The sequence below is a fragment of the Phalacrocorax carbo genome, chromosome 1, assembly GCF_963921805.1.
Source record: "Phalacrocorax carbo chromosome 1, bPhaCar2.1, whole genome shotgun sequence".
In the NCBI taxonomy this organism is placed as follows: Eukaryota; Metazoa; Chordata; class Aves; order Suliformes; family Phalacrocoracidae; genus Phalacrocorax; species Phalacrocorax carbo.
This window is the reverse complement of record NC_087513.1, coordinates 144,208,476-144,225,066: the sequence shown is the minus strand read 5'-3', so window position 1 is coordinate 144,225,066 and position 16,591 is coordinate 144,208,476. Positions and strand designations below refer to the sequence as shown.

The window sequence follows — 16,591 nt, the reverse complement described above, 5'->3', positions numbered from 1 at the left end:
ATTGGCTGGTCTCCCAGTCACCGCAAATACCCTTTATTATAAACAGCCTTCGTCAATATGTTATATTTAAGAAATACAACAGAATTATTTTTCCATTTTAATTTTGCTGGCTTTTGGCTTTTGCTGTTTTGGAGTGGACTCAATTTTTTTCTCTCTCTCCCTGGTTTGATTATTCATAGTTATACTGCTCACCTTCTTTCTTTTAACGTTTCATTTATCACTATTACTACAGACCTCCTGCTCTTGCTCAGAGGAGCACAGTTTTCAGACTTAAAAAGTTCCTCATTACAGTGGGAGAAGTAAAAATGTAATTCAGTCTGTTCCAAAATGAATCCCTTTCAAGACAAGGGATGAAGTCTCAGTCACAAAGAAACAAATCAGTAAACAAGATTCCCAAGAATAGTGGTGACAGCATCTGAGCAGCAATCAAATTAATTTTTTCAGAGTCTGGTGAGCACTGTGGTAAGGCAAATATTCGCAGTTATTTAACAAACTAAATAACAGTGTTTCAGTACAGCTTCTGCATTTGCTTTTCAAATGGCAAGAATTTAGGTGAAAGGCAGCAGTTCAGAACCTCCAGAGAAGACACTCAAGGAATAAAAATGGTGAGATCAAGAGAAGCATATGAAGTAGCCACTCTCTTTCAGACAAATAGGAAACCTTTCAGAGAAATAGGAAAAGAGATGAGAAAACCACACATGGCTGTGAAACCAGCACAAAAAGACAAAAAAGTTTCCGGCAAGTCCTGTTCCATACAGGAATATTTAGCAGAATTATTATTAGGTCATTTTTTTTTCTTTATGGGTGGGCTATTTGCACTGGCCTGAACAGCCATAACACATGGTTGCCCAAAGGTAGGATCTGATCTGACCACCTGAATGACAGAAAACACAGCTCTTATATTTTGAATAAGAGAAAGAGCTGTGGGTTCAGCCATGCCAAGTCCAAAGCTCAGTATGATTAACTACTTTTGGACCAGGTGTCACTCAAGAGCAAGTAACAAGCCACAAACAGTCAAATTGTTTAGCTGTCTGTGAACATATATTTTAAGCTACAGGATAATATTGGCTAAAGGCCCCAACAAAGGTACGTTTCCTCCCAGAAAGTCAGAGGGAGAGGAAAGGGCTTTGTACCTCACTGAAACTCTTGTTTACTGTTGCATTAAGCACAGGAGATGGATGACTCCTAGAATAACAAATACTATGAAAGGAAAATTACTTATACCCTAATTAAAGGAGTAACAAGATTCTCTCCTGCCTAAAGAGAGGATAGGAGTTTCCAATGAAAAATAAATCCAGTCTGCACTAGTTGAACTCTGATGGTCACTGGGAGAGGGGTAGGGGGCACAATAGCTAATGGGATTTCTGAAGTAATCCTGCATATTTCAGAAAACTATACTTGTAACAGCATGGGCTTGCTGTTATTTTAAGTTTTCTGTTCCATTTCTTACTGTATTTTACCACTGTAGTTTAAAATACACTGAAGGGTTCCCACACTTGTAGCAAACATCTCCTTTTCATAAATATTTTCTAAACCAAAATAACTAAGATTAAGATTTTACATTATTAGATTTTTTTCCCCCTTGTATAACATACAGCTCTTTTACCACTACACAGCATGGAGGTCGACTGGGCTCCACATCTATCGAAAGCACACCCTTTCCTTTTCCATATGCTACATGAATTGACATGGTAACAAGAAGAAATTCAATCCAGTTGTTAGCTCCAAGGCATGGTGGGGGAAAGCAGCAAAGGCTATTTCAGTCCTACTTCTCTTCTTGCCAGAAATATTCCTCTAATCTTAGCTAGCAAAACGAGCTGGCAATATGAGGTGGGCATGATCATCAGTGAGCAGAGTCACTCAAAAGAGACTGTAGACACTTTATCCTCTCTTCTCACATGGACCTACTCACGGATTGTAAGGCACTAGCAAACCTTTCATTTAATGATCTGCAATGAAACACGAGTGCTAGACAACAACGGCAGCAGACACTAACTCTTGACACATGGCCCTGTATTCTCATTAGCACTACTGACATTGATGAATTATCTAGGAAAATAATGCACTGACCTCTTTTAGCTACAGAAAATCTCTCTGCTTTAATAGGCTCCAGGTTTTTTTTTTTTATTTTAAAATCATAATCATGACAAGCCTAACAGCATAATGGTACATATGACCTTCATTCTGTGCCTTTTAGCATTTAACAAAAGCGTATTTACCTCAGTGCAAAAGAAGAAAAGCTGCAAATTAACTCCTGCCTTGATGGTATAGAAGTTTAATCAACTACAGAGCCTTCCTATTTTCACTCCAGATGCCCCTAAAACTGGATAACAACTAGTTTAATTATATCTTATATCTAACCATGAAATTCTGTACATTTAGATACAATACCACTCAAACTAGTTTTAAAGGATCTGGTGGAAAACAAACTCAGTAAAATGAAAAATTAGGCAATTCACTTGCCTTTTAAAAGCTTGCTAGAAAGGTGAATATTCTTGGCTGATTTCAGCCCATATTAGTAGTGGTAAGACATGAATCATCATGGCCAGACATGTCAGCAAAGAAAGAGTTTTTATTTAAACTCTGTCACCTACTGGTGAAAAATTGTTCCCTGTAGATTTTTCTGGTATTTTTTAAAAGTTTTTACATGTCTACTATTTAAAGAGATACTGGAGAAGCACTAGACTGTTCTTTGGAGCAGACATTCTGATTTTCAAATTAACTTTTCAGCACAAATCAATATCTACTACTAAAATCCTGGGCTTTGGAGATACTTCAAGAATCTTTTCATAAAAATATGATTCTGTTCATTAAAAAAAAAAACAAACATGTAAATGTAGTAAGATATTTTTCTTCTCTTCAGCTTCCTTTATAGACTATTTGATAAAGAAATGCAAAAACATTTGAGTAGTCTAAACAAAGCAGTCTATAAACAAATAATGTCTTTCTTACTGCAATATCTACTTAGGTAACAACCATCACAGCCCTGTAACTTGAAAGAAGAACTAATTCAGAAAATTTGTACAGCCTTGTAGTATGCAAAAAGTCAGCTATGGAAACAACGGTACTAAAGTGGGGTCTAAAGAAAGACAAGATTTTAAATCTTTCACAAATGCCAAGCCAAGGCAAGAATGAACTTCTCCTTCAGAGATATTTTTTAAATCCCCATTTTAGAAGAGATAATTTCTTTATTCAAGACTGCTCTACTAGAAAGACAATAAATGTGATTTCTTATGTATAAATTAAAATACAAACCCATGGAGAAAGGTAACTGTGGGTTAGCTACAGGAATCATTCCATCCTGATGACTATCTAATTTTATTTATGTGTTTCAATATTCACCTGTATGTCAAAACTTATTAAATTCAACAATTTAACACAATGGTGATAGAGAAGATGGCCAAGACATGTGGGTAAAGAATAAGAAGCTAGATATTAATAGCAGTACAAGAAGCCTTCTCCAAGGGCATAAGCAGTGTAAGCCTCTGAACGGGCTATGTTCTAGCCATGTACCAGCTCCAACCTGAAATGAGACCTGGGTGCACAAAGGCCTTTCTCATCTTTCCTTCTTTCTCTTCATCTCTTCTTCCCTTACTCCCCTTCTCCCCACCCATTTCTATAGGAATGAAATGCAAAGAGGAATGCCAGATTGGTAATGCAGCACATGCCAACACATTTCTCAAACTGGCAGTTTCAGGGACAAGGACCCAGGGGTGACGGACCATGTTACCTCACACCTGCACCATGCACCTTTCAGTTACTCCAAGTGCAGTCAAGTTTTTCTCTAGAACTCAAAAAATTACAGTTTTGTTGTTCTTCCTGGTTTTGCAGCTGGCCTATCATTTAAAAATATGAACCAGGCAAGTAGGAAGTTTCCTATGTACCCAACTTAACATTTTTCTTTGCTATAAACAGACTCAAGACAAAGTTCATGATAGGAATGCATCTTTTTCTATTTGCACAGACCCTGGTGATGGGTTCTGGTAACAGGAGTACCACAGAGTGGTGGAGAAGATAGAACAAGAAGAAAGTAGTCATTAATTGTGTTGGAAGTTCAAGAAAGCCTATACATGTTTAGAAGTTGGCAATATTGGCCAGAGGTTAGCTAAGCAGAGGAATATATAGTTCTATTCTTAAAAATGTGATATCATTTCTTCAAAATACTTTAGAAAAGTGACTGTTATGAGAAGCCAAAAGACATTGCTGTTATGTCCTTGCCTTTTCCACTCTCAGGAAAAAAGGACTAGTATTTTCATACTGCACTGCATGAAAGCTGTCCCTTCATGTTTCCAGAGTGCCTCAGCATAGCTCCCAGTTTCTTCACTCTAACTTTTCCCTTCCTACTCTCTAGCTTCCCCTTGCCATCTCTACTGAACATGAAGTAAAATTAGTAACTGTTGGTTAGAATAGACAAGAAATGGGTTCATCTTGCCAGACTTTACCTGTGTAGGAGTTCCAGACTCCCTCTTTGATCAATACAGCTGTAAGTATGTACACAGAGAAAAATCCATCCCATGTATTTTAAATACAAAGCTTGGAATGTAATGTTTTCCAGGTGTGCTTAGGCAAATTTGTTTAATGTAGACCATAGAATACTTTAGATTAAGTAAATTATGTCTTGAAAGATGATTCCTATCCCAACAGGTTGTATCACCCTAATGACATAACTAGTACAGGTACATTGGGGAAGAATTTTATTTTCTTCCATGAAGGAAGACACAGTCGACCATATCTTCATAACCTTTGCAAAAAATAGTTTGTACAGGAGTAGAACTGTACAAAGCAAGCAGGATATCCACTTTCTGACACCGCCAAAAATATCTAGAAATCATTACAGTTAAAATTATTTTCATTCCAAGTGTTGTTGGGAAGTTATTAGGTATTGATTCAGACAATAGCTTGTATTTAGAAAAGGTAACCAAGAATGGGTTATGGTCAATGTTACAAAAATATAGATATATTACATTTACCACTTTCCTCACTGTTCATTGATTGGTTTTGAAGTGTTAAATTGCTTTATACTCTTTGTAACTAATGGCATCCATTGCATGCAATTTCTAACAGAGTACTCTGTAAACATGATCACTCCCATAACCTGTACATATAGTAGGAGCACTAGTGTGACCATATATTCTCTAATAACAAACCTAATTCTTCTATCCATACTGGATGCAACATGTTGGAATGGAAGGACACAGGCTCTTCAGGAAGGACAGGCAGGGGACATGAGGAGGGGGTGTCACCCTCTATGTCAATGACCAGCCAGAGTGCGTGGAACTCTGCGTGGGGATGGATGAGGAGCCAACCAAGAGCTTATGGATCAGGGTTAAAGGGAGGGCAGGGACAGGTGATGTTATAGTGGGGGTCTGCGACAGGCCACCTGAACAAGAAGACCTCTATAGACAGTTAGGAGCAGCCTCACATTCACAAGCCCTGGTCCTCATGGGGGACTTCAACCCCCCAATATCTGTTTGAGGGACAGCACAGTGGGGCATAAGCAATCCAGGAGGTTCCTGGAAAGTGTTGATGATAACTTCCTTCTCCAAGTGATAGAGGAGCCAACGAGGAGAGGTGCTATGCTGGACCTTGTTCTCACCAACAAGGAGGGGCTGGTGGGGAATGGGAAGCTCAAGGGCAGCCTTGGCTGCAGTGACCATTAAATGGTGGAGTTCAAGATCCTTAGGGCACTGAGGAGGGCACACAGCAATCTCAATTCTCTGGCCTTCAGGAGAGCAGACTTTGGCCTCTTCAGGGATCTGCTTGGTAGAGTACCATGGGATGAAGCCCTGGAGGGAAGAGGAACTCAAGAAAGCTGGTTAATATTCAGGGATCACTGCCTCCAAGCTCAGGAGCAATGCATCCCAACAAAGAGGAAGTCAGGCAAAAATACCAGGACGCCTGAATGGATGAACAAGGAGCTCCTGGCCAAACTCAAACATGAAAAGGAAGCCTGTAGAGGATGAAAGCAAGGACAGGTAGCCTGGGAGGAGTACAGAGAAATTGTCTGAGCAGCCACAGATCAGGTTAGGAAAGCTAAAGCCCTGATAGAATTAAATCTGGCCAGGGACGTCAAGGGCAACAAGAAAATCTTCTATAGGTACATCAGGGATAAAGTAAGACAAGGGAAAATGCAGGCCCTTTACGGAAGGAAACAGGAGACCTTGTTACTTGGGATATGGAGAAGGTTGAGGTACTCAATGACTTTTTTGTCTTAGTCTTCACCAGCAAGTACTCAAGCCACACAACGCAAGTTGCAGAAGGCAAAGGCAGGGACTGGGAGAATAAAGAACTGCCCACTGTTGGAGAAGATCAGGTCTGAGACCATCTAAGGAACCTGATGGCTCACAAGTCTATGCAACCTATAAGATGCATCTGTGAGTCCTGAGGGAATTGGCGGATGAAGTTGCTAACCCACTACCCAGCATATTTGAGAAATCATGGCAGCCCGGTGAAGTTCCCACTAACTGGAAAAGGGGAAACATAACCACATTTTTAAAAAGAGAAAAAAGGAAGACCCAGGGAACTACAGGCAGCTGCTTAGCTTATAAAGCCAGAGGAAGAAGGAGGAAGGAGGGGGATGTTCGGAGTTATGGCTTTTTGTCTTCCCAAGTAACCATTAGGAATGATGGAGCCCTGCTTTCCTGGAGATGGCTGAACACCTGCCTGCTGATTGGAAGTACTGAATGAATTCCTTGTTTTGCTTTGCTTGCAAGCACAGCTTTTGCTCTACTTATTAAACAGTCTTTATCTCAACCCACGAGTTTTCTCACTTTTACTCTCCCCCATCCCACCTGGGTGGAGTGAGCAAGCGACTGCGTGGTGTTTAGTTGCCAGCTGGGGTTAAATCAAGACAATATATCAGACCTCCTAAATGGTATGCAACACCTTACAGTTTAAACCTTTTAAACCACTCTGGGAACCTTCAGCATTAACGTCTTGAAACTGAGGATTTCATGAGACATTATTCAATTAATAATGTTTTGAACAAGAAGCTTTATACAAATTGAACACTGCATATTTTTGTAATTTATACTTTAAGCTATACAGATTTGTTGCATATATCATATATTACTATTATTTGTTTCCTTGATCAAAAACCTCGCCAGATTAACTGATGTAAATGTTTTGCAGTCAGATATATTATTTGGAGCATATTTAGGGTTTGGGGTTTTTTTAATTATAAAAAAAAAATTAAATAAGATCAACAAAGAAGGTCAATCAGAAAATCAAATAAGAAAAGGTACTTGTGAGGCTGAACCAAAATTCCAATTTCAACAAAAACAGATATTTGCGAACAGTTTCTTTCTTATATTGGCACTATGTTGAATACTAATATTGGATATTATTGCATACCTCAACAGTTCTACAAAGTTGCACTGGAAACACTAGACTGTAATCTTAGATTGGTTGAAAAGGTGGAAGGCAGGGCCACCATCCTGCAGGACTCGGACAAACTGGAAAAGTGGGAAGACCAGAACCTTACAAAACTCAACAAGGTTGAATGCCAAGTCCTGTCCAAGGGGGCAGAAGAGCCCTTGCAACAACACCATCCGGGGACAGAGTGGTCAGGGAGCAGCTCTGAGAAAGGCTCTGGAGCGGTGATCTGAATGTGAGCCTGCAGGAACCCCAGCAGCAAAGTCAACCAACAGCCTCCTTGGCTGTATGACAAGGGGAATGGACCTTAGATCTAGGGGAGGGATGGTTCCCATCTACCTAGCACTTTTTAGGCCACACCTAGACATTGTGTTCAGTTTTCGGTCTTCCAGCACAGGAAAGACATGTACAAACTGGAGGGACCTCACAGAGGTTCCCCAAGGCAGCGGGGGCTGGAGCATTTGCCCCTTGAAGAGAGGCTGGGGGAGCTGTGCTGGATCAGCTGGAGAAGAGACAGCTTCAGGGGCACCTGCAGTGTACCCAGCACCTACAAGCGGTGACTGAGAAGCCGGAGCTGTGCTCCTTATGAGGGTGCCTGGCAGGACAGTGAGAGAAAACTGGCACAGGTTGAAACAAGAGAGGAGAAACATTTTCCCCATAGACACAGCCAGGCAGTGGAGCAGGCTGCCCTAAAAGACTATGCTGCTTCTGTGCAGCCCATAGCTGCTTTGAGCCCAAGGCTGGATAAGAGACCTCTCCTAAGGTCCCTTCCAACCGGAATTTTTCTATGATTTTTCTATGACCCTATGATTAGATACTACCTCCATGCTCTTACCCCATAATATTAAAGTGATGTGTATGTGTCTGGAGGATCGGAGCTTCCTATGGAGCCCAGTGAAACATTGGATCTTTGCAACTGCATTTTAAATGTCCATTTTCAAAAACTCAGAGCGAGAAACACACACATTTCAGAGACTTTAAAAGATAAAACCATAATAAAATTTTATACCTGCATCACAAAACTTTATTTTAAGCTGAGTAAGATGGTAAGTATTTAAACCCCATCTACCTCTACTGGAAACTAATTTGCTAATCCAAAAAAACTTCATGGCAATAAGAGAAGAAAAAAACAATACTTGTATGTCCACAGGCCAAACAATTTAAAGATATTGGCTCTACTTAGAAGACATAGGAGCATTTTAAGCTCCATGAAGAAATTCGTGATACAAATAAATCCTGTTTCAAGTTGGAAAAGGAAATATTCTCATATTTAAGGGCTCAAAATACTATTTTCCCCCTTTTTCCTAAAAATAAACAAGCTAAAAGAATATTCATTTACATTTCCACTTACAGTGTTTCTTGACCTTAAATAAACTCAAAAGAAACATTAAAAAAAATCCACCCCTAACTCAGCAATTATTCTTAAAATGGTTTGCACCACACTGTTGCAGGAATACTTAATTTCATAGATGCATTCTATGTCACTGATTAAAATAAACAGCATCCACTTTATTCAACTGCCACAGATGTCAATGTAACATTTGCTTGTTTAAAAACAGTCATTAGATCAATACTGACAATTTGAAATCCTGCAATGACTGTTCTTGGATATTTGAAAGAAAACTGGCATTATTCTTACAAACCCAGCCTAGAATCTAACATTGAAAGATGAATACACGCTTAATTATCTACTTTGCTGAGTGATCAGCTAAAACTTGTCTATAGCTTTGCCCTTCCTAGCATAATAATGAATAGGATGTTAAAATCTAAATTACATTTGTTAAACTCAGTTCCCTAAGTCTGATAATAAATAGAAATTTTCATATGTAGTTGGATTTGAAATTTATTATTAAAATGAGCTATTAAAAAAAAGGCCTTCTAATATTTTCCTTACATATTTAAAGAAATCAAGATAAAGATGAAAACAAGCTGATATAGTAAACCTAAGAGATCTGGATTTTTAAAGATAGAAATTTTATGAAGCAAAAGTTGTGAAAATTTAAAACTGGCCCAAATTGGAATTGTATATTAACATGAGCAAAGCCCTCTCAACAAACATAAGTATTGCATTTGCACTTATTTGAACAGAAGAAATCCATATTCATGTGGAATATCAACATTTAACCCATGACCAATTACTCTTCCTTACTGATCAGAAGAGTCGTGGGAAATGAGATCGAGCTAACTTGTGTACCATAATCATTAAACCTTTACTCAACAGTTAATTGAGTCTTCATTAGATACGCTGAACATGCCAAAATTCTGTATTCTGGAGCTGCGCAGTTGATCAGAAAGCCTACAGGTGAATTGTGTTCAGGTTTGGACACCACATTGCTCAGCTGAAGTCTCCATCCCCAAATCTCACCCTCAGAGAAGAAGGGGTGGTTTTATTCTGATCAGAATCAGCCTTAAAACAGCAACAGAGTTTGGCATAGAGTGGTGTTAATAGAAAGAAAATAGGGAAAAATGACACTAAAATAACAGGAATTAAAAGGGATACAGCTCTCTAACACATAATCAAGTAGAGACATTTATGTGACTTTACAGAGCCCAATGTTTGTTTTTTTAAAAATTCTTTTCAATAAGTTGTGTGAATAAGATACAGAGGTGGTAGCAAAGAACACATTTGTCCTCCCACATGCATGAATGACAGTTCTCATGGGAAGCACTGTTTCACAGTCTTTGTGGGTGAGTGCTCTCAAGCAGGGATAAATGGGATATCCTACTGTAAATATTTTTTCTGTGAATATCTCCCAAGACAAATCCTATGACAAAAACAAATTCTTTCCTAAGCTATTATCAGGAGCTAATATTTTTTGACACTTCTAAATTATTGTTACTCCCAGAGAAGACAGAAAATATTAATTCAGCTCTTCAGATGACATATAAAGGGAAACCAATGACAGAAAAATGCAAAACCTGAAAATATGGACAATGCTTTGAGGGTCAATCCCAGCTAACCTTACCACTGTAATCTAAATTAGGTCCTTAGGTTCATACCCCATTCCTCTGGGCAGACTGCTTTCCTTATGTATCAAATCATCTTTCCCATATGTTTATCCCATTACATAGAGTTATTCAATCCATTCTTCTCTTACCTATGTATCCCGCACCATGATATATTCACAGTCAGACAAAATTTGCTTGAAATAATATTAGAGTATTTCCCATAATACCCCCTTTCCTTTTGTGTCAAATAGGCTCAGCATTTATGGGTGATTCTTTTTTTTTACCACATCATGCATCACAGACACACAGGGGTGATTGGTATTGAATTACAATAGGATAAAGAAGTATGGCTTATTTTATATTTAAAGTACTATGTATCTTTATAAGGTTATAAATGTCTCTCTTAAAGAGAAAATTAAAATCAAGATGGCAATTTTATTTGCAAGTGGAAACAGATAATTAAAGCCCCTACCAGAACTTCTTATGCTATGAAGCTGGAACCAAATTTTTCATGTGACAAAAAGATTTCTGTGCATCATTTTTATATTCCATAGGGTGGACTGACCTAGTGGAATACCATACTGCCACAAAATAACTCTGATATATATTAATAAAAATTTCAAAACTAACATGAAATGAAGCATGTAGATTAGAGGAGACATCTACAATGCTGTTTCTTTTATCTTACTCCTTGAGAAAAACAAAGCTGTCTTGATTGTTCTACAGTCTTAATTGATATAAAATCACTATGTTAATCTCTGGAAATCATTCAGGCAACAGGACTATACTGTCCTTATCTGACCATTTGCCAAGAGAAATAATATATTTGGGGTTTTCCTTTATGTTAAGTTTTTATTTAGGATTTAATGTTTCTGTGATAACTAGACTAAAAATCATAATATTCATATTATCTTTCCTTGCCTTCTGTTTACTTATATATGCTGTCCTTGAGCAATTGTCTTCACATTATTAACACAACTGATGTTTTCTACAGGGTCAAGACTACCAAAAAAATTGTTCTTCTCTCCAGAGGGATAATGCTCATTTGTTTGCTCTGATGTTTACCCTTGACCATGTACAGCAAATATCCCATTGCTCTCTATCTCCTTTTCCAAACCCCACTGACTCACAATTATTTCTATTTTTACCACATAAATATTTGTCTTTGTGTTCATCCTCCAATTCACTTACTAGATGACAGAGCACACCAATTCCATTTTATCTCTGCCCGTTGATGATGCATTAATTAGAAACACAACGTAGGGAAAGTATAACTTGAGGGGAGAACAGATATACTCACACTCAAGTAAGTAACATGAAAGCTGAAAGAGTCTTGGTTTTACAGTGAATAGTAAATTAAACAGGAATTTGAAATGGCCTAGATTAATAATGAAAAGACAAATATCTCCTTATTTTGTATTTAATCATATCTTTGGAAAATGGGAAAAATAAGAGGACTGTGCCTGGAATATTGTGTTCAGCTCTGCCTTCTGAATTGCTAGGAGGATAATGAAAAATTAGGGTTCATATATGATCTTTTTCAGGAGGAAGGATTAAAACACATAAATACAGTTTGATGAGGAAGTTTCCAAGGTGGAAAAGGAGTGTAATTTGGCTGGATTGACACCAAAAATGCAAGAGCATCTTTAAGCAAATTGTTACTTCTGAGCTTGACCTTCCTAGGACTTTGAATATTCTTTTTGTCTTTGTTTCTTTTCCTTTGAATTTGAGGTAGTCCAGACGAATCATTCGGTGGCAGTTATTCTTTATTTGCCTTCAGATTTCTGGGGCTAGTTAAAAGCTGAATCCCAGAATGGCTGAGCGTGGAAGGCACCACTGGGGATCACAAGCACCCTGGGGAGCACCACTAGTGACTGGCCTCCAGCTGGGCTCTGTGCTGCTGACCACAGCACTGAGAACCTCTGCCTTCTCCATGTCCTTTGTCAGCAAATCATTCCCCCTTTCAGTGGCAGGCTAACATGCCCCCTAATCTTCCTTTTGCTGCTGATATACCAGTATAAGCCATTTTTGTTGCCCTATCACCATGTATAACAGATTCAAAGGTAAAATTTTTTTCATGGTGAAAAAGTAAGTTTAATATAGTATTGGTATATTCTAAGGGATATGGGATTTTTTTTTATTTTGGTGGAACATGATGAAATATCAAGAAAAGCTGACAAGGGCCAGAAACAGCAAGTTGAACTCATAGCAACCAAGGGATCTTTTCTCACAGGCAATTTTGTTCTTCCCCTTGTGAGCAGTGTTCAGACAGTACTGGTTTCTACATGTGTTTACCGGTAATATGAAGATGGGAACAAGACCTGAATGTGTTCTGGGTAAGATGCTTGGTTACACTGACCAGCACACTCACAGCCAGGCATGTATGGTTGAGATCTGGTATCTCCTTAACCTCTGGTGCACTCTGGACACCAGGCTGCTTTAAGGTGCTTCAACACAGGGAGGAAGAATCTATGCCTTTCTCCCTTCTTTCTCAGTATAATCTTTCCCACCTAAATGCCATCCTACTGGGACCTCCTTACAGCCATAGCCCACGGGCTTGAGTTTCTTGGATTGTGAGGATAAAACACAAGGGCTGGCTGTCTTTCCCTTACATCCAGCCATGATGAGCAATCTGGAAATAGATGAGTGACCCCAGGTCCTTGGGGAGATAGGACTCTTGATCCAGGGAAGGAAGCAATTATGTGTGGATCTGAAGGGGGACATTCCCGAGGGTGCTAGAATTCTGACAGACTATAGCATTCACGGTCATTCAGGCGTGTGCCCCCCTGGCATAAGATATTTTTCTGCTGAAGGCATTCCAGATAGAAGCACATGAAGCTGGTCAGACCACAGCATCAGAGGCAAGTTATCACACCTGGCCACCTCTGGCTCTGGCTGGGCAGCAGAATAGAATTGTACAACACACCAGTTAGGCTGCCACTGCTCCCCTCTTGAAAAAGAGAAGAGGAACCTCAAACCACACCAGATGCCACTGCACAAAGACACACACCGGAAAGGTCATGAGCCCATCGGCCCTCTTACAGGACAGAGAGTCTTGTTCTTGCCTTTTCTTTTCTCTCCATATGCAGAGAGTCATCATGATGCCTCTTACCACTGGGCATCCACAACCTCCAGAGCCTCTCCGCCCCTGTTATGCCAAGTTGTACTCACCAGACATGCTTAGCAACCCTGCCCAGAGTTCCTCCTCAGACCACCATGTCAAAACATGGCTTGCAAAAAAGCTGATTCTAGAAAAGGTCCCTCTTAAACACAGTTGCATAATTTTGACTTAGCATGCAGGTATGGAGGAAGAGTATGGGAAGTAGCATACTAAGCTGTATGACCCCAGGTGCCACCCAGGACAGACATGTCACAGGTTTCCTGCACAGAGACACTTGAGAAGGACAAAACAATACCAGCCCAGGTTGCACTGAAGATACCTTAGTAAAAGTCAGGCAGCAGAGGACCGTCAACTAACTCCCTATACATGGCATCCATGATTTTTTCCCCTGCTGACTCATAGGAGTTTACCAGAAAAGAGAGTAACAATCTGTGTCTAAAGTGGTAGCAGCACCAAAGAGGACACTGAAGAGGGATGTGAAACCTAATGAGTGATCCTGGGCAAACAGGTAAGAAATGCAGAAAAAAATCACTTCATGCTTTGAGACAACGTTACTAAAAGGAAGCAAGATCAAAATCCTCAAGGGATATATATAATACCTCTTAATGCCAGGAGAAGCCTCAGAATATATTGAATTGAGGCATATTTGACTGAAACAAATATTTTCCTAAGACAAATTATAAAGGAGCTCATGATCTGCCTGCTCAGTGATTGAAAAGAAGCCAGCAAAAGTGAGCTTTTTTGTTCTTGCTGCTAATTAATATCCATTGCTATCTTCCTGTGACCACTCTGGATTCAGTTCTCACTTCTTTGCTCACAGTGTCTACAGCCTTCCCCAGTAAATTTTTTTCCACTGAAAGCATATGTATAGCACGCAATTTCAGAACATCCATGTATTGTCTTGAATCTTCTCAAAGAATACATTCCAGTGAAGGCTGCTGAAGAGACTAGCCAGGCTTTACATCCTGTTTCTGCTTACTCAGTCAGTGTCATGGAAGTTTAAAGAATATTTCATTACAAAATCTACATAGAAGACACATTGTTAATGTTAAATACAAGTTAAATCCCCAAATGACAAGCTGAACATCTGTGAAATAGGAACAGAACAACCCACAAGCCCATTATTGCTATATCGCCACCTTTTTTGTACAAAGGCGTGACTTCCAAGAAATCTGTTAGCTGTCACTGTATATACTATGTAAAACTGTACTGTAGTCTCAAAGGTCCTGACAACCAAGACTCTGATGTGATAGGCATCCTGTCTTTCTGAACCTTATCATCAGAAGACTATAGTTGAAGAGGTAAACCAAACTATGAGGAGCACATGCTCATAGCAAGAATTTTAGCAAGAACAGTTCAGATTATCTTTCTTTTTAGGGTTATAATTGGCTCTGCTCTAGACACTCCTGTGTGATTAATCATTTTAATTACGCAGGTTTGAAGGCTTTGAGGTAAACAATATAAATGAAACCTGATAGAGCTGAGAAACTAAAATAAACAAATAAAAAGAGAAGAAAATATTGGTGTGAACAGAACAGTATCCTTTGCCATAAATATGCAGAAAAATAAGCAAAGATTTATGTTTTAGTTAAATCAACTACACTTTAAACTTTAACTTCATGTCTAGTCCTCTATTTGCCAATTTCCATTTACACATTTCAACCACGGTCTTGAAAACTGGAGATGTCTGGAAAAATATTAAACTGTTGTATGCATTAAGTACATTAAGTACAACTCATCCCGTAAAAACCTGATGATGAATGACCTGCAGAGGAACTTACATTATTAAAGAATGATTATTAATTATTAATTAAACAATTATTAAACAGCAACTTAAGCTGTTACTAACTGCCTATTGCACTTTTATCCATAGCTGCTAACCAGCTGGTCTAAAGTAACTGCTTTTAGATAAATAGGTTTACCCTTGGGATCATGGAGTAAAGTTCTACTCAGTCTAAAGTGGGACATCCCATATTCTCCCGGTGATGCAACATCTGTGAAAATGTGCAGGTGAGAAACTAGATTTAGGCTGTATTTTACAACAAAGCAACAATTCAGTATCACTACAGAGCTGAAGATAAGATTGAGCATGATAGAAGCAGGAATTTCTGAGGCTTTGTTTCTTCTGGGGTTCCACACTGCTCCCACCACCTTTATGCATTCTATCCACAGTATGCAAAAATAAAGTGATCTGCCCTCCACCTACATTTCAGTTGCCAAAAACAAATTAGGAACATAGGTCTATTTTATAGACCCTTTCTCCAGATTTTCTTCTTGGAAGTTCCATTATTTGTCTAGAAAAAATGACAGATTTAAGGGGAGAAGTTTAAAATTTTACCTGAAAAACTCCATGAAAGAGAAGCCATAACCATGCTGTTCAGCAATTCCTGCACAAACAACGTTCGCGGAAGCTCCAATCAATGTTCCATTACCTGCAGTTCAGAAAACAAATAACAGTTTATAGTTGTGCTTTGTTTCTTACCTTTCCTCTCTTTATTCTGTGGTAAAGTCCTAAGATGTACTAGCTAGAAAAGAAAAAATCAATTTGTGTTCCATAGGCTTGAAAAGAAACATACAGACAGTATCTCCACATCCTATAAATAGGTTCACACTTTGAAAGATAAGCCTGGTATCATTCTCTGATTCTACATAAGCCAGAAAAATAGGGAAGGAACACAACACCAATCTAGCAGTTGTCAAAATGACACCAGAGACTTGCATTCAGAAAAACTTGCTGATTTTGGTTTTACATGCATAAAGGTGCCATCAGATGATCTGAAAACACAGGATGAGATAGTTTGAGGGTGCTAAGAAAAATGGATGCCTTTTTCCCTTACACAAACTTGACATTGACAAATTAGTATCTTTTTACAGAGAAGGTAACTAATTGTTAAGATTTTTTTTTTAACAGAAATTTAAAACACAATAAGTGGGACAATGGAGGGCAATGGATCCGTTTCACATCTTTCTGATGTGAAAGCAAATTTGATTCTGCAAAAGGATACAAAGTTTGCTTACCAGACCGCAATGGTTCTCTAATACATAAAAGAACGTAACTTTATTCAGTGAACTTCACTAAATTACATTATACAGGTCCTCTTAAGAGAAGAACACACCAAAGGAAAATAATATGCCATGTTTATAATG

At 38.7% G+C, this 16,591-nt stretch overlaps 1 protein-coding gene across 2 annotated transcripts in view; it reads right to left on the bottom strand.

Annotated features, from left to right (window-relative positions):
- Positions 1-16,591, bottom strand: part of OCA2 (OCA2 melanosomal transmembrane protein) — a 158,555-nt gene that overhangs the window by 26,730 nt on the left and 115,234 nt on the right. For both annotated transcript variants that reach the window (XM_064438321.1, XM_064438329.1), the window contains one exon: positions 15,783-15,876. In XM_064438321.1, coding sequence (XP_064294391.1) covers positions 15,783-15,876 — 94 coding nt within the window. The remainder of the gene's footprint in view (positions 1-15,782; positions 15,877-16,591) is intronic.